At 38.6% G+C, this 26,447-nt stretch overlaps 2 protein-coding genes and 1 non-coding gene across 4 annotated transcripts in view; 1 reads left to right on the forward strand and 2 right to left on the reverse strand.

Annotated features, from left to right (window-relative positions):
• Nucleotides 1-73, reverse strand: trnar-acg (transfer RNA arginine (anticodon ACG)). Its single transcript has one exon. It is a non-coding gene; the product is annotated as a tRNA-Arg (tRNA).
• Nucleotides 74-189: 116 nt separating this feature from the next.
• Nucleotides 190-26,025, forward strand: fanci (FA complementation group I). Its single transcript, XM_066667538.1, has 38 exons — nt 190-323; nt 2,315-2,431; nt 4,072-4,144; nt 4,274-4,404; nt 4,567-4,720; nt 4,857-4,914; nt 7,146-7,187; nt 7,389-7,512; nt 8,314-8,399; nt 8,497-8,629; nt 11,303-11,383; nt 12,253-12,389; nt 12,690-12,870; nt 12,963-13,050; nt 13,154-13,284; nt 13,385-13,455; nt 15,204-15,318; nt 15,492-15,614; nt 16,061-16,129; nt 16,285-16,386; nt 16,503-16,688; nt 17,406-17,527; nt 17,630-17,791; nt 18,235-18,414; nt 18,942-19,108; nt 19,218-19,297; nt 19,763-19,879; nt 19,973-20,024; nt 20,134-20,261; nt 21,357-21,422; nt 21,703-21,799; nt 22,705-22,889; nt 24,049-24,105; nt 24,966-25,025; nt 25,121-25,195; nt 25,305-25,400; nt 25,479-25,583; nt 25,889-26,025. Exons 2-38 carry the CDS (start codon nt 2,339-2,341, stop codon nt 25,949-25,951), a joined length of 3,990 nt encoding a protein of 1,329 aa, XP_066523635.1. The 5' UTR covers nt 190-323; nt 2,315-2,338; the 3' UTR covers nt 25,952-26,025.
• The window catches only part of polg (polymerase (DNA directed), gamma), an 11,463-nt gene continuing 10,941 nt past the window's right edge, over nt 25,926-26,447 (reverse strand). For both annotated transcript variants that reach the window (XM_066667540.1, XM_066667539.1), the window contains exon 23: nt 25,926-26,064. In XM_066667540.1, coding sequence (XP_066523637.1) covers nt 25,979-26,064 — 86 coding nt within the window. In that variant the 3' untranslated portion in view covers nt 25,926-25,978. The remainder of the gene's footprint in view (nt 26,065-26,447) is intronic.

Consider the following 26,447-nt stretch of genomic DNA (forward strand, 5'->3'; position numbering starts at 1 on the left):
CGAGCCAGCCAGGAGTCGAACCTGGAATCTTCTGATCCGTAGTCAGACGCGTTATCCATTGCGCCACTGGCCCGCGGACCAATAGGTATTCAGGACGCGATGTTCCTTGTGATTGGTGAACACAAACGGGGAGGAGGCGGGGCTTAAATAAGGGACCAATCAGGATGCTCCATGGGATGCCGCGGAAAAGGAAAAAGAGCTGAGGGTGAAGTGGCGGGAGTTTTCAGCGGAGGAACGGTGTTCCTCAGAGAAGTGGGACACACAGCTCCTGTCTAAAAAGCCTGGAGGAACACATGTAAACACCCCCAGACTTCACCACACAGGTAGATACTACTCCTGTCATTGCTCTGGGGGCTATTGCACAAAGCATGATATCTCAGTTAACCAGATAAACCAGCTCAAATCTGAGGATTGTCCAATAGCTCTTCTGCTATTAGACAGTATTGACTTTGGGCTTAATTTATCGGACTAAACTGAGAGATCCTGCTTTGTAGTGTCTGTGTGTTTAAACTATTCGAACGCTTTGAAAGCAGGAGGCCAGACAATGGCTCATCTGCGTTTACAAAGCTAAAGCTGTACACCGTTACCTCAGGTATAACTTATAAATGATAAACCTGGTTCTCCTGTAACGTTTAGTGACGCCGAAAGTTCAACGTCCTCCGTGAGGTCCCGCGACCTGGGGAGAACGGCGCTAAAGATACAAGGTTACTTTATTGTGTTACAGATTATATGTTGTGTGTGTGGTGTTTTTTTAACTGAACGCTAAAGAAGAAAACGGAGGAGCTGTGTAAGAGGAGCTCTGTTTAATCAGTGATGTGGCGCACACACACAGCAGGTCTCTGAATAGAGAGAAGAAATAGCTGATATATTAGCATTCCAGGACTCCCTCCAGTTAAAGTCCGGTGTTTTACCTTGTTGACATGTTCGTGTGATGTTGATTTATATCCTAGAAGACGTAAAATAGGCAGTCAATTATGGCTTAACGTTTAATATGTGAAACCATGTTTCAGAACAAACATTTAAATGGGCGAATTCAGACAGACGGTGTTTCTGACATCATTAACCTAAAGAAAAAAATAACCCTGTCAACACGTAGGAAGGTGTTCTTCTCAAATTAAATTGAGCGTGAGATTATTGTATATTCACGGGTTTGTGTGCACTGAATGAAGGTGAAGTTGTAGAGTTACATATAAGACACTTATAAAACATTAAGCGGGTTTTATATTAGAAACTAAATTACTTTAACTAGGTCGCTCTGATTGAGAAAGGAGCTCTAAGGGGTTAATCTATAAGTGCAGGGGACTTTTCTCTTGCTTTGTTGCCTATTTTGTAAACTTTGTCACCCCCTATTGGGCAAAATGTCTATGATGCATATTTAATTACAAATAACACTGGTATAATTTATATGGTGTTTTATAGCAATATGTGAGGTCAGCACTGTACTATTTATGACATTTTGAGGAAAGTTTGTTATATTACATCAGTAAATTTTTAACAAGGGGAACAGTCTGCATTTTATTGCAACACCTTTCAGACTGTTCTTTTATCTCATGTAACTGTTTAAAATAATTGATGTTTTTTAGTAAAGGTGCTCAATTATGGCAAAAAAAATAATGCTCACTAGTTTTGGAAACGTCATGCTTTTAATGAACTTAAAGGGTAAAAAATACATGTCTTTTTAACAGTGTCTGGGATGGCAGAGAGTAATTTTGGACTTTAAGGGAGGGGGGAGACTGCAGTGCAGGAAAGCAAATGTTTTTGTCTTGATTGTTGGTTTGATAGTCATAATTCATTCATACATTCAGTATCTGTAACTCTTCATGATCGACGTAGGTCCAGAGCCTACACTGGGTGCAAGTCAGAAACACAGCAGCAATATCTCACTAAAATTGTAACTGGAAATTAAAATTTGATTAGTCACTCAGCTTTGATTTATAGTAATCTACGTTGGAGTGCAGACATTCCTAAGCAAAGCAAACTGTGCCAAAGGGCAGAAGACTAAAGCATATTATGTATGTTATAATCTTCAAAAAATGATTTGGGTGCTCCTTGATGTTTTTTGTCTGTTCCATTTTATCAAACCTGACAGAAATGAAATATCTTTATGCATGATGCTCACTTTTACTACAGCTAACAGTCATTTGACAAAAAAATAAAATGTTTTTGTAAATGTCATTAAGCCATCTTTTGTCATTATAATAATTCAGTCATATGAGATGGTAGGGGTAGACATGTCCTGTTGCATAGCAATGTGTATGAAAACAGGTAACAGCTGTTTTTTTTTAAACTTGCCTTTTATTTTTATAATTGTCAGTTTTTCAGATCTGAGGTGTGCAGTATGAAGGCAGCCATTGACAAGGTTCTGTCCTTATCTGAGGGAGATGGAATAAAGGAGCTTGAGCATCATCTCTCAGCTCTGTCTCATGACCAGGTTTGTAATATAGGCAAAGCAAGTTAAATTTGTTAACAGTGATAGAATCTCTCAAAACCTATTAGTATTAATGAACTGTTGGGAAAACAGGGTTACAATCAACCTCCAAGAAGGCATTGAATTTCGCAGCAAAGGAAGATGATCACATGACTTGTTTCACAAGGAACCGGGGAGTTTGTTTCTGAATTCATTGTCTCCTGATTAAAAAGACATAATCTTGGTGCAGGCGTAATATGAAATGTTAACTCTCTTTATTATGCTAAGGCATAAATGTGTGATGCTTTCATACACTAAATTGCCAAAAGTATTCTCTCATCTGCCTTCGCATGCATATGGACTTGAGTGACATCCTATTCAGTCTCCACTCTAATTAAGCCCAAAGGTGTTCTATCGGGTTGAGGACAGGTCATGGACCTTGCTTCGTGCACTAGTGCGCAGTCATGTTGGAACAGGAAGGGGTCATCCCCAAACATGGTAGAATGAAATTGTCCAAAAGTCTCTTGGTATGCTGAAGCATTAAGATTTCCTTTCACTGGAACTAAGGGGCTGAGCCCAACTCCTAAAAACAACCTCAGACCATAATCACTTCCACCAAACTTTACATTTGGCACAATGAAGTCAGACAAATATCATTCTCCTTGCAACCACCAAACCCAGACGCGTCCATTTACTCATGAGAACACATCTTTACTGTTCTAGAGCCCAGTGGCGGCTTACTTTACACCATTGCATCCAACATTTTGCATTGTGCTTGGTAACGTAAGGCTTGGATGCAACTGCTCTACCATGGAAACCCATTCCATGAAGCTCTACACACCATTCCTGAGCTCATCTGAAGGCCACATGAAGTTTGGAGGTCTGTAGTAATTGACTCTGCAGAAAGTTAATGACCTCTGTGCACTATGCTGACACCACTCTTTCATTGTTCGTGGCTTATTACCTCATTGCTGTGGTTCCCAGTCTCTTCCACTTTGGTATAATACCTCGGAAATTTGACTGCGGAACATTTAGTATTGAGGGAATTTCATGTCTGGACTTCTAAACACAGTGCCACGCTGGAATTTACTGAGAGCGACTCATTTTTTCACACATACTTGGTGCTTGGTTTTATACACCTATGGCCATGGAAGTGATTGGTACACCAGAATTCAATTATTTGGATAGGTGAGTGAGGGAAAGATGAAATTTATATTAATATAAATTTTTTTAATTAACAATGGTTTATGTGTATGAATTTGGATTGTTTCTCTTGATCCATTTGCCTTGAAGTTTTCAGGCAGTGTAGAGGCTGGTATTATCTTATGTTATATACCAGGGGTGCCCAACTCCAGTCCTGGAGGTCCGGTATCCAGCAGAGTTTGGTGATTGCTCTGCTAAAACACACCCCTTAAACCTGGCAATTAACAGATGAGTTGACTCGGGTGTGTGTAAGCAGAGGTATAACCAAAATTTGCTGGATACAGGCCCTCCAGGACTGGAGTTGGGCACCCCTATTATATACCAATGGCCAAAATTGGGGCACATGTTGCTTCATTAGCCATACGTTTCCTGTGCTGTCCTATGTGCCTTTTTATTTTAGAGTGAGATAATTTATGTGCTTGGGATGTGTCTTTAAAAAAATTCTGCTTGTCTTTTTGCAGTTGACTGAAATGATTACAAATGCTGCTCTGAAAGGAAAGGATTCAGCAGCTTTAATCAAAGCCATATTTAAAGGTAATTTAAATGTCATTTGAATGGCACTCCTATCATAGCATTTGCCAATTTATTCTTAATACTGATCTGCTTTTTATAAATTATTCTTCATTTTGTTTCCCCCTCTTTGGTGCGCCCTTCTAATTTAAGCCTCCCCGGTAAGTAGTTCAGTAGGAGCCAGTCGCAGGATGTGTGTGTATAAACATTGCATTCCTCTCTGTGAATCTGGGGACCTGAAGAGAGAAGTGGCTTCGGACATAATTGGACTGTTGATGTTGGAGGTAAAAAAAAACATTCAGTAAAAACACTGTTCTTTACTAATATTGACCATGCACATCTAATGGTACAACCTCTGTTTTCTTTTGGTGAACTCTACAATATTCACTCACAGGCAGACAGAAAGGAGTCATTTCAAAATCTTGTTTCACTGTTTTGTATTACAGACACATACTCTGCCTGGTGGTACACTTGCAGAGTTAGCATCTCTCTTTGTGGATGCTATTAAAGGAGGTGAAATGAGTAATGGCAAATCATTGGAGCTCTTCCCCACTGTCTTGACTGCTCTGGCAGCTAAAGAGGCCATAGCCTATGGCAAAGGTAAGTGTGGGTTTTTGTTTTTTTGTTTTTTGTTTTTTTTCCCCCCTCTACTTCCCTCTAATTTTTCTTTTAGGATTTGACACTATTCAAAATGTCCCAATCTACTTTACTCTTTTCTGCCTCTTTGTGTGTTTAGTGGAGTTAAGTGGAGAGGAATACAAGAAGCACCTGATCAATAGTCTTTGCTCAAGCAGGTAATAATTCTGAAGTAATGTGTTTAAATGCTACGGCCTAACAATTTGTATATTTCCTAGTTTGATTAGATTTTTGATTCTGAGGCCAATTTATAAATACTTAGTTATTTTGCCATGTTTTGATGACACAGTGGTTTCCTCAAAAACAAAAAAGTAGCTCAGATTTAGGGCTGTCGTAATAACCACAGTAGTGTAATTTTTCCCAACTGTTGACATCTGAACTGCTATGGCTGAAAAGCTAAGTGCCAGTATTCACTTCATAAAATGGACACAATGGCTGGAAACAAATGCAACTTTGCTAGTTTGGGACCATTTCGGCTTTCAACCAAATGAAAAGGGAGAACCAGGCACTTTAGGTTAGGCAACATGCAAAATCTGTGCCAGAAATGTCACTGAAATGAGGAAATGCAAATTTGAGATCTCATCTAGCTACCTATAATCCAGCTATCAAAGTCCAACTGCCTTCACCAGGACCAAGTCATGGAGCAACCTCAAAAGAAACAGTTCAGGCCAGTTTCAAGTTGGAACAGGAAAGGGCCAGGCCCAAACTTGGGAGCATGAAATTGTCCAAAAGTCTCTTGGTATGCTGAAGCATTAAGAGTTCCTGTCACTGGAACTAACGGGCTGAGCCCAACTCCTAAAAACAACCCCAGACCATAATCACACTTCCACCAAACATTACATTTGGCACAATGAAGTCAGACATATATTGTTCTCCTTGCAACCACCAAACCCAAACTTGTCCATTTACTCATGAGAACACATCTTCACTGTTCTTGAGCCCAGTGGCAGCTTACTTTACACCACTGCATCCAAAGTTTTGCATTGTGCTTGGTAATGTAAGGCTTGATGTAAGCCAGGTGACAGTTAAGAGAGTTGCCCTAGAAACAGGATAAATTAAGTAATTTTGGGCGGTAATATCACACACCGCAGAATACTGTTAAATCACCAAACAGAAAATTCTTTCACAACAACAACTCTACTCCCAAGTAACACAGTGTTCTATTACTGAAAATCTGCACTGCCACAGGTGCATTCAAGTTCCAGGTTAATGTGTTATTTTATATGATTGTGAAATACAGTACAGCTGAGATGGAATACCGTATTCGTTTTCAGCTTGTATATGTTCCTCATTGTAGCCGAGTTATTTCACGATGACCTTGAGTATTCTATTGCTTTATATAACAGTTTAGGTAATAAATAAAAGATAAAACAAAAACCAAACCGTGAAAGTGGTATCAAATATGTTTATGAAATTGGTATAATGTGGTCCTTCCACCAAATTATATTTCCTCAGCAAGTAGCTTGTTGTTGCGTCACAGTAGCAAACAGCATTGCAATGCACTCACTGCACAGATCGGATCACCTTCAGCTCACTAACAACTCACTACAATATCACTAACCTGCTGAGTAAACTACCCACACCACTAATCTGCTAAATAAACCTGCTCCAGATAAAAACTCTTTTGGTCAGAAGTAAGTTTATGTATCCCAGTGTGCTCGGTTAAGCTGTAACTATCTCAGATTTCTATATGTTCTAATCCTAGTGCACTGTAAGTAGAGAGGAAACATAGCAGTTTTTAATCCAGCCAAAGAGTGCATTATATATAATTATATTAACCCATGGCTGCATGAATTAATTTTAAACATTCTGAGCTTGGTTGTAAACTTATATGTAATGTTGGTGCACTCTGTAGGAAATGATTTGAGACATGCCCTGAATGTGCATCTAAAATGTCCTCACCAACGCTAAAGAAAGATTTTGTGTTTTGTGAAACTTACTTTAGTGCCCCAAGTCTCTATTTTTACGAGAAATAAGTTAAACATGCCTGTTTGTAACAGTGAAATGACTATAATTAGTACATTTATATCAGTATTAGTAAAAGTGTATACTTTCGAAGTAAACTGAAGAAATGTGATACGTGAGCTGAGGTTTGTCTAGTGGTGAAATATATGACAGCTGCAGTGTAAAGAGTTGTTAGCAACAGTTCAGTGAAGTGATACTGTAGTTGTGAAAAAACGGTTACAACGCTTCTCAGCCAGTCAGTGTGCGTAACCAGATCTAACTTGTATAAAATGGCAATTAGGCAATTAATGATACCTATGCATATTGTGTGTGTGAAAAACCCAATAACTGAAAATTGGGTTAAATTAAATTGTTTTGTTTTCTATAACCTACACTCTTCACAAAGAAACGCCATATATCTTTTTTTGATGTGCATTCCTTGCAGATGGGTCCCCCAGTGTGTAATACACCTCACCACAATGTTCAGGTCAGACACTTGTTGAAGGCTCCTAAATCATTGAGGGGTTCTGATTATCATAGCTTTGTTTTAAATCTTTTAAATATTAAACATAGTAATACATTTTACCACTAATTATCTTACCGTAAATGTATTGTTGCATCATGGTGCTTCTGAAAAAAAAACACTCTTTGTTTGCTGAGCTTTGTAGTATGTATTCTTATTTCTCAGGGACGTGCCCTTATCCCCAGAGGAGCTGCAGTTTTTAACAGAAAAAATCTTGAGGATGTTCCAGAAGTTAGACTTGCAGGAGATTCCCCCACTAGTCTACCAGTTGCTGCTTCTATCTGCCAAGGTCTTCTATTCTAACCTCTATACATTTTGATATTATGTAAAGTACAGTATTCATGTGTTGCAGCTGACGTCACAGTACAGAGTATCCTTCATATTGGGTACCTACTCATTACTCAAACACACTCAATAAACTCAAATAAAAACTGCTTTATTCTGTAAAGACTTGTAGTCCTCATTTAGACATTAAAATGAAAGAAAGCTGAGTGTAGATCCCTGACCTATTTATTCTGTGACATTTGTAAACACAGCTCTGATTGTCTGTGTCAGTCAGCAGAGGAGCTTGGGCCATGTCCATACTCCCTACATAGTGTACATCACAGATAATAAAACTAATAATACAGACAGTAATTAAATGCTCATTCAACAGGGAAACTTGAATAGCTTTTGTCTGACTATCTTTAATTAAATTAATAAATATTTTGATTAACATTTTGATTTTGATTAAATATTTTGACTAGTCAGAATGCACAGTTTAAGATTCCTGCACTTACATTTGAACTAGTAAGAACAGTACTTTAAGATATCTACATTTATATTTTGACTAGTCAAAATGTCTTAAATATGGCAAGCCGTTTAACCTTTTAATACTTATTTTCTTGATATCAAGAATTCAATTTACATGTGAAAATTCTCGTTACTAGTAAAAAAAAAAAGTTTATTAGTCAGAATTTAAATCTTACTAGTAAGATTTCAGTTGTCACTAGTGAAAATTGAATTTCTGATATCAGGAATTTAATATAAAATTAAACTTAATTTTTACTAGTGAAATTAAATTACATTTGTACTTGTCTCTTTTGAGCAGGGATGTAAAAAACTTGTACTAGAGGGAATAGTTAAATACTTTCAAAAACAGGACCTGCACCAAAAGGAGGAGCAGAAAGAAGGGGAGTAAGTAGCTTTAAGTTTTTAGGCTTTTATGTGGACCTCTCGTTATGATAGGATTATTATGCACAGGAATAATTGATTAAATATGCTGTGTTCTCAGGAGTATGGAGGTTGAGGTGCAGACTATCCCACAGGACCAGCTTAGGCACGTGGAAGGGACTGTCATTTTACACATTGTGTTTGCTGTTCGCCTTGACCATGAGCTTGGCAGAGAGTTCTTAAAAAGCCTAAAGGTAATTTCTCTTATTTCCAGCATCTTTGTAGCTTGTGATTTTAAACAATTTTGTATCTTCCCTAATCAGTTTTTTTTGCAGATGGTAGTTTTACAACTACTAACAAAGACTAGTATTTCCACATGGCATAGAATTTAAAAAGTATTACATGCGTGTGTGTGTATACACACATACAGGTGCTGGTCATAAAATTAGAATATCATGACAAAGTTGATTTATTTCAGTAATTCCATTCAAAAAGCGAAACTTGTAGATTATACTCATTCATTACACACATTATTTCAAGTGTTTATTTCTATAATTTGATGATTATAACTAACAACTGATGAAAACCCCAAATTCAGTATCTCAGAAAATTAGAATATTACTTAAGACCAATACAAAAAAAAGGATTTTTAGAAATGCTGGCCAACTGAAAAGTATGAGCATGGACACATGAATCAAGCCACTTCCAAAACTGTGCTGGAAGAAAACTTGCTTCCTTCTGGTCTGACAATGTTCCCCAACCCTGAAGATTGTTTTTTTCAACAGGACAATGTTCCATGTCACAAAGCTAGGTCAGTCAATGTGTAGATTAGGGACCACCAGATCAAGACCCTATCATGGTCAGGCCTAATCTCCAGACCTGAACCCCATTTAAAAACCTCTGGAATGTGTTTAATTTTCTAAAAAACAAAAATACAGTTATTATAATCATACACAAGATAAGATGTAAAATATCCTATGCCAATCCATGAGAGCTTCACATAGGGCTCACCACACTCTCTTCCTATCTGCAGTCACCAAAATTCCTGTTGAATCCTACACCTCAACACTAAAGTTGCAGTGGCCGTTTATGGTCCGATCCAATCTGGCTATTCTTAACAATTATGGTTACTCTTTTAACCCATGAGTTCCCAAACCAGCCACTGTATCACTAGCTCTTCACAGGGGTCATCAGGCAGGCCCCTCCTCTCATTAGTGTTTTGCTGAATTAAGCCCACGACATCTCCAGAAAGCTCGACAGTCTGGTGTCCCAGACCCACCCCACTCCAAGCTAGCTTTACAGTCCTACCTTACCCTTGACCATCAACAACCGTAAATCCACACTGGCCCGCTGATGACTAAGGCTGTACCTAGCTCCACTGGCACTGTTAATGCATGCTCAGTGCAAACAGTTCCATGTGATCTTTGTGCTACATCACCAACCACCACAACAGCACCTAGCTACCCTTAACATCTACGGTTACTCATTAAGCCCATCACACCACTCAATGCATCACTAGCTCTTCACTGAGGTCATCAGTTAGGCACCTCCCCTCATCAGTGTTTCGCTGAATTAAGCCCATAGCACCTCCAGATAGCTCAACAGTAAAGTCTGGTGTCCCAGACATTACTCCCTCCAAGCCAGCTTTATAGTCTTTAATCATCAACAACCGTAAATCCACACTGGCCTCCATAGAGACTAAGTCTGTACCTAGCCCCACTGGCACCACTGCCAACAGTTCTATGTGAACTATACATGCTACATCACCAACAATCCCAATAGCACCTCTACAGTGCATTTCCGCAAGTAATCTGTGCTCTCCTTATCCACAACCACTGACTAGATCTTTCAGCTGTTTCTGATAACGCCTTTACAGCTGCCCTTAATTTCCGACCCCTGATGCTGAACTGCACATGCAGGGAAGGGGCAGATTTGGCTACAAATCCTCTAATACCTATCTCAACTGGTCTTACATGTGCCTGCCACCCACATTCCCTCACCTCAGCCACCAAGTCTGCATACTTCAGCTTCTTCCTTTCGAATGCTTCATCTACTGCATCCTCAAATGGAACCGTTAACTCTATGAAATAAACTATTTGTTTACTTTCAGAGTAGAGCACTATGTCTGGCCTCAGTGTAGTTAATGCAACACACTCTAGGACCTTTTTCATATGTCCACCAGCCATTTCCAATCTTGTGTTTCACCCCGTCTATACCAATATTTGTAGCCTGCTCACTTTCTCAAAAACATTCCCCCTCACACAAAACTATTTTATTACTACAGCTACTCGTCAGTGCTTTAACCTCTAGCCGTTTGCTGTCCAATAAACATGCTAAAACTCTTAGCACCTGATTGTCTCTATGTATACCGACCCTGTGACAAACTAACCTTATAAGCTAATAGAATATGCTTCAGCGTGCCAACCCCTGTACATAATCCACAACTAGGGTCTTCACCTACCCACTGTCCAAGATTTTGTGGTGTTGGAAGGATGTGATAAGTTGCTTCCAGCAAAAACTTAATACGACCTCCCTCCATTGCCCACAACTCTTGCCAGAAAATCTTCAGCTTCTCTAGATTCTCCCATTGAAGCCACTGGCCTTGTTTTGCCTGTGAAACTGCTGTTGCCGTGCCTCCTCTTCCTGCTTGTGTATAAAAGTAGTCAATTTTTTTTAATATAGATTTTGGAAGAAATGTTGCCAGTAATTTATAGAATAAAACAGAACTGCTCAGCCTGGTCCATCAATTATAAAAGTAGAAAAAACTGATAATTTTGTAGTGGTCTCTCTTTTTTCAGAGCTATATATATTGTGTGTCTGTGTATTTATATATAGTTTTTATATTATACGTTATACTGTTGTAAATGATAAGTGATAAACTGATGAATAATGTTTTTTTTTCTCTTGTCTCTTTTCTTTTCTTATAGGTATCTCAGGGTTTACCACTATGTCCCTTCAGTGTTGCCCTATTGCTTTCTGTGGCTCGCATCCAGCGATATGAGGAGCAAGTATGATGTCTTTTATTTTTCATCTTCTCTTAGTTTTTGCTTCATCAGTATGTTATCTCTCATAAATTATATTTGTTTCATTGAATTGTTTGTATGTGTCAGAGAAAAAATGTCAGGGCCTCCAAGATGTTCTCAGAAAGCCTAATATGTTTGGGAGAAATAAAAAATAAAAAAAATTTGAAATGATTAACATTGATATCACATTTTCTTCAGGATATATGTTTTAATTCCAGCCTTTGCTGAAAAGCTTTCCTTGTTGAAGTATAAATGGAACCAAACAGAACATTTTCCAGAATCCACCTCCCCATGCCTTTATTGTGGGAACATTACACCCACTCCTGATTATGTGGATTCCAGTGGGAGTGCTTTGATCTCTGGAAACCTTTCTCTGTGGTCCCTTAGCTCAGTGCTTAATATTAGGAGAAAAGGCATGTCTTGCAATGAGGTTATTCTTAGCCTTTTCAAAGGAACACGTTCTGTTTTGTGGGACTGTGGCATTGCAGGTAGAGTTGCTGCCACAACTATAGGATCTCAGGGTCCTGGGAGGTTGCAGTGACTTCCCTGTATCTGCATGTGTTTTCTCAGGGTGCTCTGGTCTCCACAGTCTGAAGACATTGATAGGTTAATTGGCTGTGCAAAGTGCCCACAGTTTTAAATGTGTGATGCCCTGACATGAACTAGAGCCCTGTTCAAGGTGTTTTTCTTACCGTGAACAGTGGTTCTGGGTAGGGTCCAGACTCACTGCAACCCTGAACAAGATGAAAATGAATTAATGAATATGTTTTTTGTGTATGAATATGCAAAGAATGTTTGATCTCTGTTTGTCTGGCCTATCTTAATTACTTATCTAATTTATTTATTATGCCCAGGTTTTTGAGTTTCTCAAAGGAGCCATTACTAAGAATTTCAAGGATGAGCAGATTCAGCAAGGATCTAAGTTTCTGCTTGATTTGCTACCCCCCTGCCGCAGTATTTCTCAAATGATTCTGGACACGGTCAAAAACAGGTTAGCATGAGCACAACAAAAATTAAACATCAGCTCCTGAAAGCCTGCTCCAGGAACTATTTTAACTGATTTTTTTTGTGATGTGTTTCTTAATTGAGGAATTAGGCTTTTTTGACATGATTCTCAGGGACTTTTCTTTTAGCCTTTTCCTTCCCCTCCATTTTAGTGTTGTTGTTTTTTTTTAATTAATTAATTTATTTATTTATTTTGTGTTTTACACTTAAAATGTACCACTGCACAATGGCAGCATGTTTTATTTGCTATAATTCTAGTTAGAGTTTTGTTGTGGTCATTATACAGTGTGTTTGGCTGGGATCATGTCACACAGAGCCTAGTACAGTTAGGCTTTATCCTCATGGACTATTTTGGACCAAAGCCAGGACCTTTTGGAAAGACCACTGAAAATTCCACTACTATAGCTAAAACCCCTTCCCAGCTTGCATGTCGACTTGGTGGTCAAGTCCTTCTGGAGAGTTTCAAGGTATAGTTTATTTAAAAAAAACGTCTTCAGCATCATATTTTGCCTTGCATTATATTGTAAATAAAGCTTTAAAAAGTTGTCTTTTGCCCCAGATGCATGAGTCAATCAGAGTTGAAATCCTGGAACAAGTCCTGAATCGATTGGTTACTAAGACAGCTTCACCAGTCACACATTTCATTGGTATGGAAACCCAGAAAGTCCCAACACCCTTATTCAGAAACTCTTTTCTGTTTTCTAATATGTTTTATCCTGTTATTATTTATCCATCTTTCTCTTGGTGTAGAGCTCCTCTCCAACATTGTTATGTCAGCTCCTATGATCCTCCTGGAATCCTCCTCAAAAGTGACAGAAACCTTCGATATGCTATCTTTTCTGCCTCTTAATACAGTGCAGGGACTCCTCAAAGCTGTACAGGTAGGTGCAACACATGCATTAGCAGCTCAAAATCAATATTAAATTTTAAAACAAAATCATTTAGAACAAAAGGTTCACTTTTCAATTTTTCTCTTTTCAGCCACTGCTCAAGGTCAGCATGTCTTTAAAAGATGCTCTCATTCTGGTTCTGAGAAAAGCCATATTTTCCAGGTATGAAATGGGTATACACAGCTTCAGTAATCCCTTGAAAAAGTTTCCTTAATTAATCATTGGTCACCGTTATCCTTATCATTGCACTCTATCTGACAAACAATTAACAGCATGTAGCACCCATAACCTGTTAACCATAACCTGTTACAGGTTTAAATGATGTATGTAAGGGGACTACTACCTCAGATATTATACCAGCTGTAGCCTCACTGATCATTAGCCATCAGGAGCAATCAAGCATTTTACCACCAGTATCAGAAAACACTTTTGATTAAATTGACTATTTGTTGTTTATATGTTTTTCTACAAAATGCATCTCACATGATATGAAGAATCAATTGTCTTGAAGTACCTACATTGGGGAAAATAATTGTTTGATCCTCTGCTGATTTTGTACGTTTACCCCCTTGCAAAAACATGAACAGTCTATAGTATTTATGGTAGGTTTATTTTACCACATAAAGACTTTAAATAAAGGTTATAAATTAATTTGTATTTGATTTTGTGAAATATGTATTTGATCCCCTACCAACCAGCAAGAAGTTTGTGGGGTAAAGATGATTCTGAGAAAGGTGAGGCCTCAGCCCAGAGGTACACAGGAGGAGCTTGTTAATGATCTCAAGGGAGCTGGTAGCACAAAGATAATCATTAGTAACACACTTCGCTGTAATGGACCGCAGTGCCAACAAAGTTCCTCTGCTCAAGAAGGCTCATGTACAGGCTCGTCTAAAGTTTGCCAGTGAACTCCCGAATGATTCAGAGAAGACGTGGGAGAATGTGATGTGGTCAGATGATACCAATGTTATGCTTGAAGGCAAAGAAATGCTGGATATGACTCCAAGAACAATGACCCTATTGACAAACATGGAGGTGGAAACATGCTTTAGGGCTACTTCTCTGCAAAGGGTACAGGAAGACTTCACTGCATTGAGGGGCTGATGAACGGAGCCATGCATCATAGAATCTTGAATGAAAACCTCCTGGCCTCAGCCAGAACACTGCAGATGGGTCATGGATGTGTATCAGGCATAACAATAACCCAAAACATATGGCGAAGGCAACAATGGTTTGGCTTAAGAAGAAGCAGCTTAAGATCCTGCAATGGCCTAGCCAGTCTCCAGACCTCAATCCCATAGATTATCTGTGGAGGTAGCTCAAATTTCGAGTTTCCAAGCGACAGCCTCTAAACCTTCAGGACTTGGAAAGTTTCTGTAAAGAGGAGTGTGCCAAAATCCCCCCTGAGATGTGCGCAAACCTGGTGACCAGCTACAAGAAACGTCTGACCTCTGTGCTTGCTGACAAGGGTTTCTCCACCAAGTAATAAGTCATGGTTTACTTAAGGATCTAATACTTATTTCATGTTATCAAATACAAAATTATTTATAACTTTGTTTTAATGGATTTTATTGTTGATATTCTGTGTTTTGCTGTTAAAATCAACCTAATATAAAAGTTATAGACTGTCCATGTATTTGTAATGGGGTAAACTTACAAAATCAGCAGGGGATCAAATAATTATTTTCTCCACTGTATATTAATCAGTTTGTGCTCCATTGGATGAGTCACCCATATGTTTAAATCAAGTTTAATACAGGTCCTCATCTGACACATCCTGACCACTAGGTGCCTGTTTGATTTATAAAGCAAAGAAGAATATTTGAAGAAAAACACTAATTACACATTTAAAATACCATTATTATACTTAGTGATGCCTTCATTTTAATCAGAATATCTTCTACTCCCTCTAGTCAACTGGATGCACGTAAATCTGCTGTGGCTGGCTTTCTCTTGTTGTTGAAGAACTTTCGGGTGCTGGGGAGTTTAGCTTCTAGTCAGTGCAGTCAAGCATTGACTTCTAGCCAGGTGAAAGATCTGCCAGTCATTACAATATTTATGATGTACACTGTAGATCTGCTTCCTGGAGCTCTGTGTCTGTGTTTGTTTCTGTATGTAAATACATGACATACCCATCATTTATTTAATTTTCTGGACGTTTGACCATTGAATGTGTACGAATGATGTGTACTGTGTTTCAGGTCCAGGCAGATGTGCACTCACGCTACAGCTCCACCGCTAATGAAGCTTTCTGTTTAGAGATCCTGAGCAGCCTTCGCCGCTGTCTTGGCCAGCAGGCAGATGTGCGGCTCATGCTCTATGAGGTATCACTCAATATTATTCTGCCCCGATCTGCATTGTATTCGGAACATTTCTCAATTCAAACAAATTTGCGTGTGCTGTGGATGAGCTGTGCGGTATAGATGGAAATGGACCACTGATGCATGGTAATTCTGACCACAGCGCATATTATGCATTGTGTTGTTAGAATCTGAGCATTTCACAGATATATGATTAAAACATTAATGCCATCAGCACAATTATCAGATCTGATTAATAATTTAAATAGACATTAGACGTATATGTATTAAGAATAATATAGGAGGTGATTTTCAGAGGTAGATAGATGTAACTTATATTTAAAATAGGAAATGTCAGTATTAGTGCAGAAATCCAATATCAGTGCATTTCTATAATTATTATGATTATATGTGTATGCTTTTTAGTAGTGTTAGTGTACATTGTTTTAATAATATTAGTGATTTTAAAGGGCTTTGAAGATGTTCTCCGACGTAATTCCCAATTGGCAAGTTCCATCATGCATACCCTCCTGTCACAGGTGAGTGGACATGATTGGTGCTTTGTGAGTTAAAATCTAAAAGAGAATGGACAAGACCATTATTGCCACTTGCAAGTTTCTAGTTGATACAATGATACCATTTGACAGCTATTGTCAGGCATTTATCTTTTCATGCTTTAATCTCTATCATTCAGCTGAAGCGATACTATGAGCCAGAGCAAGACCTCTTGCCCCCTGTTAAGCTGGAGTCCTGTATAACAGCACAGGGAGACCAAGTCTTCCTTCAGGAACCTCTGGTACTGTGCCTTCAGATTTGTGACTTCTGCAAAATCTTGTTGTAGATTTTGTGAATGAGTCTTTATATCTGTAGTAAAACTATATCTTCATCTCTGGTTTTACGTCTACTGTTTAGGCTCATTTACTCTCTTGTACAGTCCACTGTGTGTTGTGGCATCAGAGTGTAAGTGAAACCCCTGGAGAGATTGATGAAGATGAAGATGATGATGAAGATGAAGGAGGGTTCCAGAATGAGCTCTATACCATCTTGGACAGCATAACAAGACGAATGATCAAGAGTGAACTTGAGGACTTTGAGCTGGTATGATCCAAGATGACTTTAGAATCATTTAACCCTGCATATTGGGTTTGGGCCCCCCTCCCTTTTGCTTTCAGATTATACAAATGCTCTTTTGGACAGTGTGTATAATAATTTTGTTTTATACGGCTTTGATTCAAGTTCTGTGTTCAGTGAAATTTTTCATTGACTATAAGATCCGTTTAATTTCCGTGTGCAGATAACATTTTTTAAGATGGCACCTATTTGCATAATGTGGTCACTTTAAGGAATAACAGACAGATCTATATGTATGAAATAGTGATTTATGGTTATTTTTCAACAGTCCAAAGCGATTTGACCTCTGAATTTTACGTATCCGTGGCAGTGAATAAACACACACATACTCGCACACACAAAAGTGATAAGAGGCAGTGAACACACATGCCTGAAGCAGCGGGTAGCCTCCCTCGGCACCCAGGGAGCATTTTAGGGGTTTAGGTACCTTTTGGACAAGGGCCCTTCAACCATGGATTTTCCTGTCGGTCATGGAGATCAAACTGGTGATCTTCCAGTCCCCAGCCCACTTCTGTAATCATTAGGCCCTGGCTGCATCCAGTATATGGGTAGGCATAGGTATGACAACACAAGTTGCCTTATTTTGTTGTTAGTAAGCACTGGTCTGCAAAACAATAATTGTAAATGGGCTTTAGCTCATTTACTGTCTGAAATCAACAGTCCAAAATGATCTGTGTCTTACAGGATAAGTCTGCGGAGTTCTCGATGACATCTAGTGTTGGGATGAAAAACAGTATCTATGCTGTGCTTGTGATGGGAATATATGAAGTCCTCATAGAATACTGCTTCACCATAGGCAACTACAGGTAATCTGACATGTTTGGGGTTTTCTAGTGTTCTCAAAGGCTCTTTGTTTTATAATTCAACTTGAGCCGTAGTAAAATTAATACTTTTTTTTTTTAACGCAGTAAGAATCGTTTTGAGGAGGTATTGGAGCTTTTTAATCATTACCATAAGCTGGCTGAGATCCTGAGAGAAAAGTCAGGAAAGGCCCGCGCAGCCCCCAACAAAACTCCACGCAGTCTACTCTCTATGGCATTTGTGTCCACCCTTCTCACTGCTCTCTTCCGGTAAGTAGAAGTCATTGCACAATGAAGAGACACAATTTGCTTTTTTCAGTTTTGAGTTTTTCGGCTAGAATAGAAGAAACCTATTCGCTTATGCTTTCCATTTATAGTGAATAAACATTCTTCAACACCAAAAACATGTATGTGTTTAAAACATTTTACATTAATAAGTTTAGTTCTGAATAAAAACACTTATTTGTCATTGTACAGTATGCAAATAAATGTCTTCCATGGTAGTAAACACATGCACACAGTGCTCCAGGGACTGGAGTGGTGGGCAGCCATCTGTGGTACCCAGAGAGCAGTTGAGGGCCACCTCAGCTGTGTACTGAGGGAGGAGAACAGGGGACCTGGTTGGGACCTTCCTGTTTCAAGCCTGTTTCTTTGTGAGGTCATGACTGCCCCAGTTGAGTAGGTAACATATTAATTTGTCTTCTCCTATGCAGAGACAGTGCTCAGAGTCATGAAGAGAGTCTGTCAGTGCTGCGATCCAGCATGGAGTTTATGCGCTACAGTGTGTCTGTAGCCCTACAGAAGGTCCAGCAGTTAGAGGAGACAGGACACACAGATGGTCCAGAGGGGCAGAGTCCTGAGAAGACCTTTCGCCACCTTTGCAACATCACTAAGTCTTTGTCTTTTCTGAACTACTTCATTATTGCATCCAATTTGGAATTTTCTGTAATTTTTAATTTGTTAAGTAAACTAAATACATGATTCTAGAAATCTAGTAAAAATGTACAGAAGGGGCTCTGTGCAAACAGCTCAAGAGTGTTTCTTTTTTTGGTTATTTCCAGTGTATGAATATTTATTTTACAAATTTATTGGTATCTGTTGATTCATACACTTTGAATGTACATTTTACCCCAACAGATTCCATTTTTTTTAATTGCCATAAAAAGTGTATGGTAAAAAAAAAAAACACTTTAATATGCCAGGTTATTATGAAATTTGACCAATTTGCTACTGATTGAATGTTTATAATTTAGCTCTTTCAACACATTTAGTTTTTTTCTAAGTAACAATTTTAAATAAAACAATGTGAAAGTACATGCCATAGATATTGCTGGGAAAATGAATTTCTAAATTTATTTTAGAATTAGAATTTATTTATTTAATTTCTAAAAATTAACACAATATTTTGTCCTTTCCTCAGTGTACTAATGTGGCGCTACACAAATATTCCATCAGCCGTGGAGGAAGGTGGGAAGAAGGACAAGAGTCAAAGTGTTTCTCTGCTATGTTTGGAGGGGTTGCTGCACATCTTCAGTACAGTGCTACAGCAATACCCCAGCAAGGTGGCCAACATCCTGTGCTCTCTGGGTGGGTCATGTCATCCTCCTGGAGTGACTGTTTTTTCCACTGTGCAATTTAAAGTGTTCTTAATGCATCTGAATTTTAAACAGTATAAATTTGTCTCTATTACTTTCAGATGTTTCTGGGGAAATGGAGGAAGAAAGTGAAAACGCCAACCTGACGGAAAAGGCCGCTTTCTATATTCGTCAGTTTCAGGTAGAGCCGTAAGGCCTTGCTTTAAAGATGATCTTCAGTAGAAGATAGAGGCAGACAGTAATTACATAATCATAGATCCTTATCTGCTACTTTTTGTCATTAGTGGAGTTATTTTTATGTAAATATGTTACACGGAGGGCTGGTGTGGCTGCAGGTTTTCCTTTCAACCCAGCAGAAGTCCAACACTACTGAAAGTCAAGATCAATTGATTAAAAACAGGTTGAATGAGGTGTCACTTCTGCTTCATTGGAAAAAAAAAAACCCTCCACGAATATCAGCCCTCCTGGGATTTGGTTAGACACCCCTGGTTTAAATGCTTCGTCGCATAAACACAGTTGCACAAAAACTGTCAAATACATATTACAATAAATGTGTACTTGACTTACAAACTTTCAATTGCTATCAATTGGATGCTTAAAATCCAATATTATAGAATAATATTTGTGTGCTTGTCCTGGCCGTCAGCGTGCCCTTTTCACTCAGCTGAGTGGAGGAGAGGAGGACTTCAACAGCAGAGAGGCTCAACTGCTGGTCAGCATTCTCAGTCTACTCTCCCGTCTACTGGAACCCTCCTCCGAACAGGTAGCTGTTCATGTTTTATTCTAGGTTTCATGGTACTGGTGTTTTGTTTCAGTTTGTCTTTGTGACAGGCCTTTTAATTTTTTTTTTTAACAGTTTGTCCAAATGATCACATGGACAGTTAAGATTTGCAAAGAAACCAGCTTTGGTAAGACATGCTTTTTCCCTCTTTTGTGACTCACTGTCACTCTCAGTTATATATGTTCTGTATATGATATCTCTCTCGTTCTCTCTCTCTCTCTCTCTCTCTCTCTCAGAGGATATATCTTTCAGCAAGGGTGCACTGTCTCTGCTTTTCAACCTGCACATACTCTACAAAAGCCCTGTGTCTGTGCTGTGGGAGCTGTGTCAGGACATCCATAGTGTGCTGGGAGACATAGATCAGGTAGAGTGGACAGAGATCAGCTACTAAATTAAATAAATATAAAGCTGTGAAAGTGTCATGTTAATTCCAATACAGAGAGCTTAGTTTCATGGAAGTTGTTTTTTTCCCCCATCATACAGTAACTGTGAGTCTGTAAAGGATATGTCAGCTGTGTATTTTGAAACCACTCCTAGTGTGGGCTGCTTTTCCAGACAGTATTTAACGGATCCTTCTGACTGGTACGGGCTTGTGTGACATAACAGCCAAGAAATGCCTACCTCAGCGGCAGGTTACACTTTAAACTTGAGGTTCTATTTTTCCATGTTGCATCTTTGCAAATTTGTACTGTGTATGAATTTTGTAAAGATGTATGTCCTTTGATATCTCTGTTCAGCACAAAAAAATTATATAAAAATATTCATACTTAATCAAGATTTGTCTATTAAGTGCAGGGGGATAGTGAAAATGACAGTGTAGTAGCCAAGACGGCATAAAAAATACAAATATGCGCTTTCAGAAAGTGTTTTTTTTTTTTTTTTTTTTTTTTAATAAAGCCATTACTACTTTGATTTCTATCACAGTTAACATGTTAGCTCTCTCTCTGGTAGCCATTCAGGACCAAAAGGCCAAACGTAGATGTGTGTGGGTAGTGCTGTGGTAAGGGGCAACTGATTTAAACAATTAAATAAAATAAATAAAACATTTTAAAAATCAGGCCCAGTTCTGATCATTTTGACATCCGTGTCTTCCCGTTCCACTGGATGGTTGCTTGTGGACTTATTAGAACATAATATATTAGTGTATGGGAGGCACAGTGGTGCAGCAGGTAGTGTCTGTCACACAGCTCCAGGGACCTGGAGGTTGTGGGTTTGAGTTCCCCTCTAGGTGACTGTCTGTAAGGAGTTTGGTGTGTTCATCCCCTGTCTGTTTGTGTTTACTCCCATGCGCCACAAAGCACATGTTGGTAGGTGGATTGGTAACTCAGTGTCCATAGATGTGACTGTGTGAACTGGATAAGAGGTTACAGATAATGAATGAATGTATGTTAGTGTATATAACTGCATTCAAATCAGTCTGAAAAGTGGAATATATTCATCTCACGGTCTCTCTGAACAGGATGTGGAGGTAGAGAAGCAGTCTCACTTCGCCATCATCAGCACGAAGACAGCAGCATCCACCACAGTAAGTTTTCTGGCCTATTCTCTGTTTTAGTAAAAATGTTTCTCAACCTGACCCAGAACCATGGGGTTCTACAGTAAATGGGTTGAGAACTGGGCTACAGCAAATATGTAAAAATATTTTGACCTAAGGACTGAATTGAGAAATACTGTTGAAAACACAGGTTTCCTGATTATTAACAAAGTTACTGTAGAATATCAGAATGGACCTTTTAAGATATTAAAGGTAAAAGATTGCAGTTAATAAGGTTCTGATTCTGATGTTATTTTTCCTCTCTCCCCAGCTATTAGTCTTGTCCCAATTGAGGAAGGTTTTGGATGATGTGGACTGGCTTATTGCCAAGAAGAAAGTACAGTCTACTTCTGATGGAGTGACTTCAGGTGTTGCACCAACACATTTTGGCTGTGTTCACACAACAGGCAAAAGTGGCCCAAATCCAATTTATTTTTGTTTGGCTGTTCACAATACATTTTAATATAACATTCTGAACAGGTCATTTCATTAAACTTAAATTTATGCAAAAAAGAACAGTGATTCATGCGCTCACCTGAGGTAAAGGTTTGATACACTCCAGAGCATTTTTATAAAATGAAGGATTAACGGGAAATGGCCTAATGTTTTACTTTGCAGTGTGCTACATCACAAAACAACCCATTGTCTTCTTCAAAGGTAATAATGTGAAAAAGTAGTGTGATATAAATACACAGAAGTATATTTCAAACTTATTTTAAATCAATGATCTTCCATTGGTGTTTGGCCTTTGCAAAGAAGAGGATGGCTGAATTCACAAAAGGAGTTTTAGTACGTCAGGGAAGCCATATTAAAACAGCCTTCATACAGATCTGCAAAAAATGATTAAGTAAAGAATAATAGCAATTTTCCCAAATTTTTCCATGAATGAGTGACATGAAACTGGATTAAGAAAGTTGTCAGATCTTCTTTGGTTCCTCTATGGGTTTTCAGATATAGTCCTATTTTTGTGTATCAGATGTGGACTGGATTTCAGTTCCTTATGAAAGTGTAACATGAATAGATGTTTCATTTATGTTGTGTGAACCGTAAAGAAAAAACACTGACAGATTGGATTTACTTTTGCTGCTGTGTGAATGTAGACTTAGACACACACCCTAGTGAAGTGTCTTTGGGAAATTGCAGCTTTTCTTGACCGCTGCACTAAATGGACAATTTTATTATTATTTTTTTTTTATGTATAACCAGAATGCCTGTACTGTTTTGTGTTGTGTGTGTATATAATTACCATTACGTGTGTATGTGTATATATCAGGGTGTGCCACCCAATCAGCAGGTCAGCAGGACCCTGTGGAGAAAGCAATGACTCTGCAGTTGGGGACTTTGCTGACAGCTCTGAATGAATTGATGCAGACCGCCCTACCTGCTGGAGCCTGCACAGACACTCTGCTGCGAGAACTCAGCCGGACCTACACCATCCTCACCACCCTCATCAAATATGTAAGAGTCACACATGGCAATGTACCGTATAAAAAGAAAGTTCAAATGAAAGTGATAAACTTTCGAAATCTTTAAGGTTGTTCTTTAGTGGGTAAACATTATGGCCATGACACAATATCAGATGAAAAATGTAGTAAATTGTAAAGCAATAGTATTTTGTGCAATAGGACTGGAATGTTTTCTCTTCAGGGACACAGATGTGGGATGCAGCTATTTTGCGATAGTGAGACTTTGAATTTTAAATGTAGCTGTACACTTTAGAGTACGGTGGACAGGTAGTGTCGCAGTCACACAGCTCCAGGGTCCTGGAGGTGTTGTGGGTTCAAGTCCCACTCCAGGACTTTGGTGCATCCTCCCCGTGTCCGCGCGGGTTTCCTACCACGTCCAAAAACACACGTTGGTAGTGGACTTGTGTGTGTGTGTGTGTGTGTGTGCAGGACTGGCACCCCTTTCCAGGGTGTGTTCCTACCTTGCGTCCAATGATTCCGGGTAGGCTCTGGACCCACCGCAACCCTGAACTGTATAAGTGCTTACAGATAATGAATGAATTGTATCCTTTAGGTTGGGTTTCTGCTATGAGCTTCAGGTATCTTATATATAAATACAGTCCCTTAATCATGGATTAACTGCTTAAATCATGTCTCTCTTACTCTGTCCTCTTTTCTGCCATATTCTGCCCTTCTTCAGCCCTCTCTAAAAAGCTTTTGTCTTTATTGATTTATTTGTATATAGAAGTTTAAATGGGACATATTGTACTTTTTCACAAGACAAACCAGCTCTCGTGGGTTTTAATTACATTGTTGTGACCTGCTTGGCTCACTATACCCCAAGGATCAAACAACACAGTGCTATTCTCACCATGTTTAAAGAGCCCTGTTCAGAACGACCGGATTGAGTGCCCACAAAAACTGACTGTTTTAATCTTTTTTGAGAATTAGTTGGGATTCTAGATACCAAAATGCAAGATATTTTTGTGAATATCCCACCTTCTCCCAAGAGAATAAGTATATAAAAAAAAAGAATAATCCCTTCAAGTATGACTATTTTCTATTCCTGATGCAAACCTAGCTGTCAAAATAAATGCACCCTTGATGATGGAACACAAATGACAGACAAAAGCTGTAAAGGACTTCTCTAACTAAATTTATTCCTTCTACAGTATATCCAGATGTGTGCAACTCATCCTGGCCAACTGCCTGCTCGAGTGGAGAAACTGGTGAGAAGACCTTTCTAAAAATTGATTCATGGCAGTGAAAGCTTATCGTTAAAGGTGCTTATTGTTTAATTTAGCAACCTTTAGAATTGGGGATGTGCAAGGGGAACTTGAGTACTTCGTTAACCATTTAGCTGTCAGTATTCGAATAATGAAATTGAAGTTCATTCCATTACCATTGGCTCTTGTCATTCAGAAAACATTGTTGAAAAAGAGAAATCATGTCTGGCAGCAGTTTGACTTAGAAAACAACAGTTTACTTCCAGACCATGAAAATGTGATTCCCTTGCTCTGAAACTGACAGCAAACTTACAACTGATCGCAACAATGTCAGTGACAACTGCCCCTCAATTTTGTAGAAGGTCTTTAAACAAATTGAATGGTGTTGTGCCAGAGTATAAAAACTGATGCCACAAAAGTGAAATTTACCGTATGAAAAGAAAGTTCAAATGAAAGTGATAAACTTTCGAAATCTTTAAGGTTGTTCTTTAGTGGGTAAACACCTGTCCTACATGACAGTAACAACATAATTACATGTGGAAACGAGTTGTGTTGCAGTTGCGCTGTTTTGAAGAACACTGCTCCACAGTGAGGTACTCAGCCTCTATGGGGCTCACAATAACACATGGTTTAGTAAAGTTTTGCCACTCCTTGCTGGAGAAAAATGGATTTGCTGTTTTTATTGTTGCTGGTTTTGGACTTTTTGATCTCCTATTGGTTTACCATTCATTAACTGTTACTAGAAAATAAATATGGAATGCACCTCCTAATTTATAGACATCTTATATACATTACTGCATGTTTTCTCTGTATGCATTTGTTTACTTGGCTGTTACAAGCTTAGCTATTGTGTGTTTGTCTAGGTGAAATTGTCAGGGTCTCATCTCACTCCTCAATGCTACTTTTTCATCACCTATGTACAGGTAAAGTCATTTCATCTCCTCCTTTCTGGACTAAGGTATGCTGTGCATTGTGGGTCTTTCTGCCCTGTTCTATTGACATGAGGTGTTATTTACAGAGTGGTGAGTCCAGCATAGGAGCAAATGATAAGAAGAAGAAAAAGAAGGAAGATGAAGCTGTTTTGGCAGCATCTGTAAGGAATATAACTCCTCCTGTATATATATTTTTTAAATTAGTTTGACAATTGCATAACAATTTGTAAATCATTTAACAACCCCCCCCCCCCCAACCACATTCTCTAGGCTAAGGTTCTTCGTGAGACCAAAGCCATCCCCACCTTGATCTTCAATATAGAGCAATATGAGAAGTTTCTAATCCTTCTCTCCAAGAAATCAAAGGTATGGGGAATGATATCTACAACACACATTTCTAAACAGTGAGTTTAATAACTTAGTAAACTGAGGCCTTTTCTTCAGGTGAATTTGATGCAGTACATGAAGCTCAGCACTTCTAGAGATTTCCGGATTAATGTTGCCACTCTGGATGCGGCACTGCAAGAGCAGCAGGAGGAGAGCCAGGAGGTCAGTTTACTCTTCATCTGCATTTTATGAAAGCCACACTTCAGAATGCTGTGACACTAAGAGACAATGTCCTCACCAGGCAATAATACTGAAATATGTTTAGTTTATTCAGTTTTATAACAAAAAAACACTCGATTCTGCAGTGCAGAGTCAATACCAACAAATATAACAAAACAGATCCTTACAAAGGATACTTTTACACTCAACATTTCAAAATAGAAAGTTCAACTTAACAGCTGCTGCTATACGTATAAATACCTGTCAATATCTTTTGGCCTATTGATGACACACTTTGATTCTCTCAGGCTGAAGCCTCTCAGGATTCAGAAGAGAGTCAGGCCCCCAAGAAGAAGAAAAGAAAGAAGTGAAGAAAGCAGACAGTTCTTGTTTAAAGTCTAAGAGGACTTTTGAGCCGCTTCTCTTCCTTTGGCCAAAGAACCTTTGGTGATCTCAATTATCTGATATATATCCAAGGCTTCACCTGTTGGGTGGGGAGAGGATAAAAATATATGTGTTTTTTTTTTTTTTTTTTGGATATACAAAAGCTTGAAAGTTTCAAATTTTGTACATTATACTTTCTGCTACATTTGTGTAAATGTAAATGTTTCTACTATTAATATTTATTCCCATTGGCTGAAAGTTAGAGTTGCCCAATACAATCTTTTTCAATAAAAGAAATGTATAATTTATAAAAGTTTTCTTTCATATATCAAAAAAGGAAATTGAAATGCAAACATGCCAGTGGTTGTGGCCTGTGCTACAGTATTCAATGCATTTGAAATGATACAATGAGGAAGCCAAACTAAGGAAAATTAAAAAGGACATTTCTTCACAAATATTGTTTTACCTTACAATGGTATTTCT

Source organism: Hoplias malabaricus, chromosome 4, assembly GCF_029633855.1.
Source record: "Hoplias malabaricus isolate fHopMal1 chromosome 4, fHopMal1.hap1, whole genome shotgun sequence".
Classification (NCBI taxonomy): Eukaryota; Metazoa; Chordata; class Actinopteri; order Characiformes; family Erythrinidae; genus Hoplias; species Hoplias malabaricus.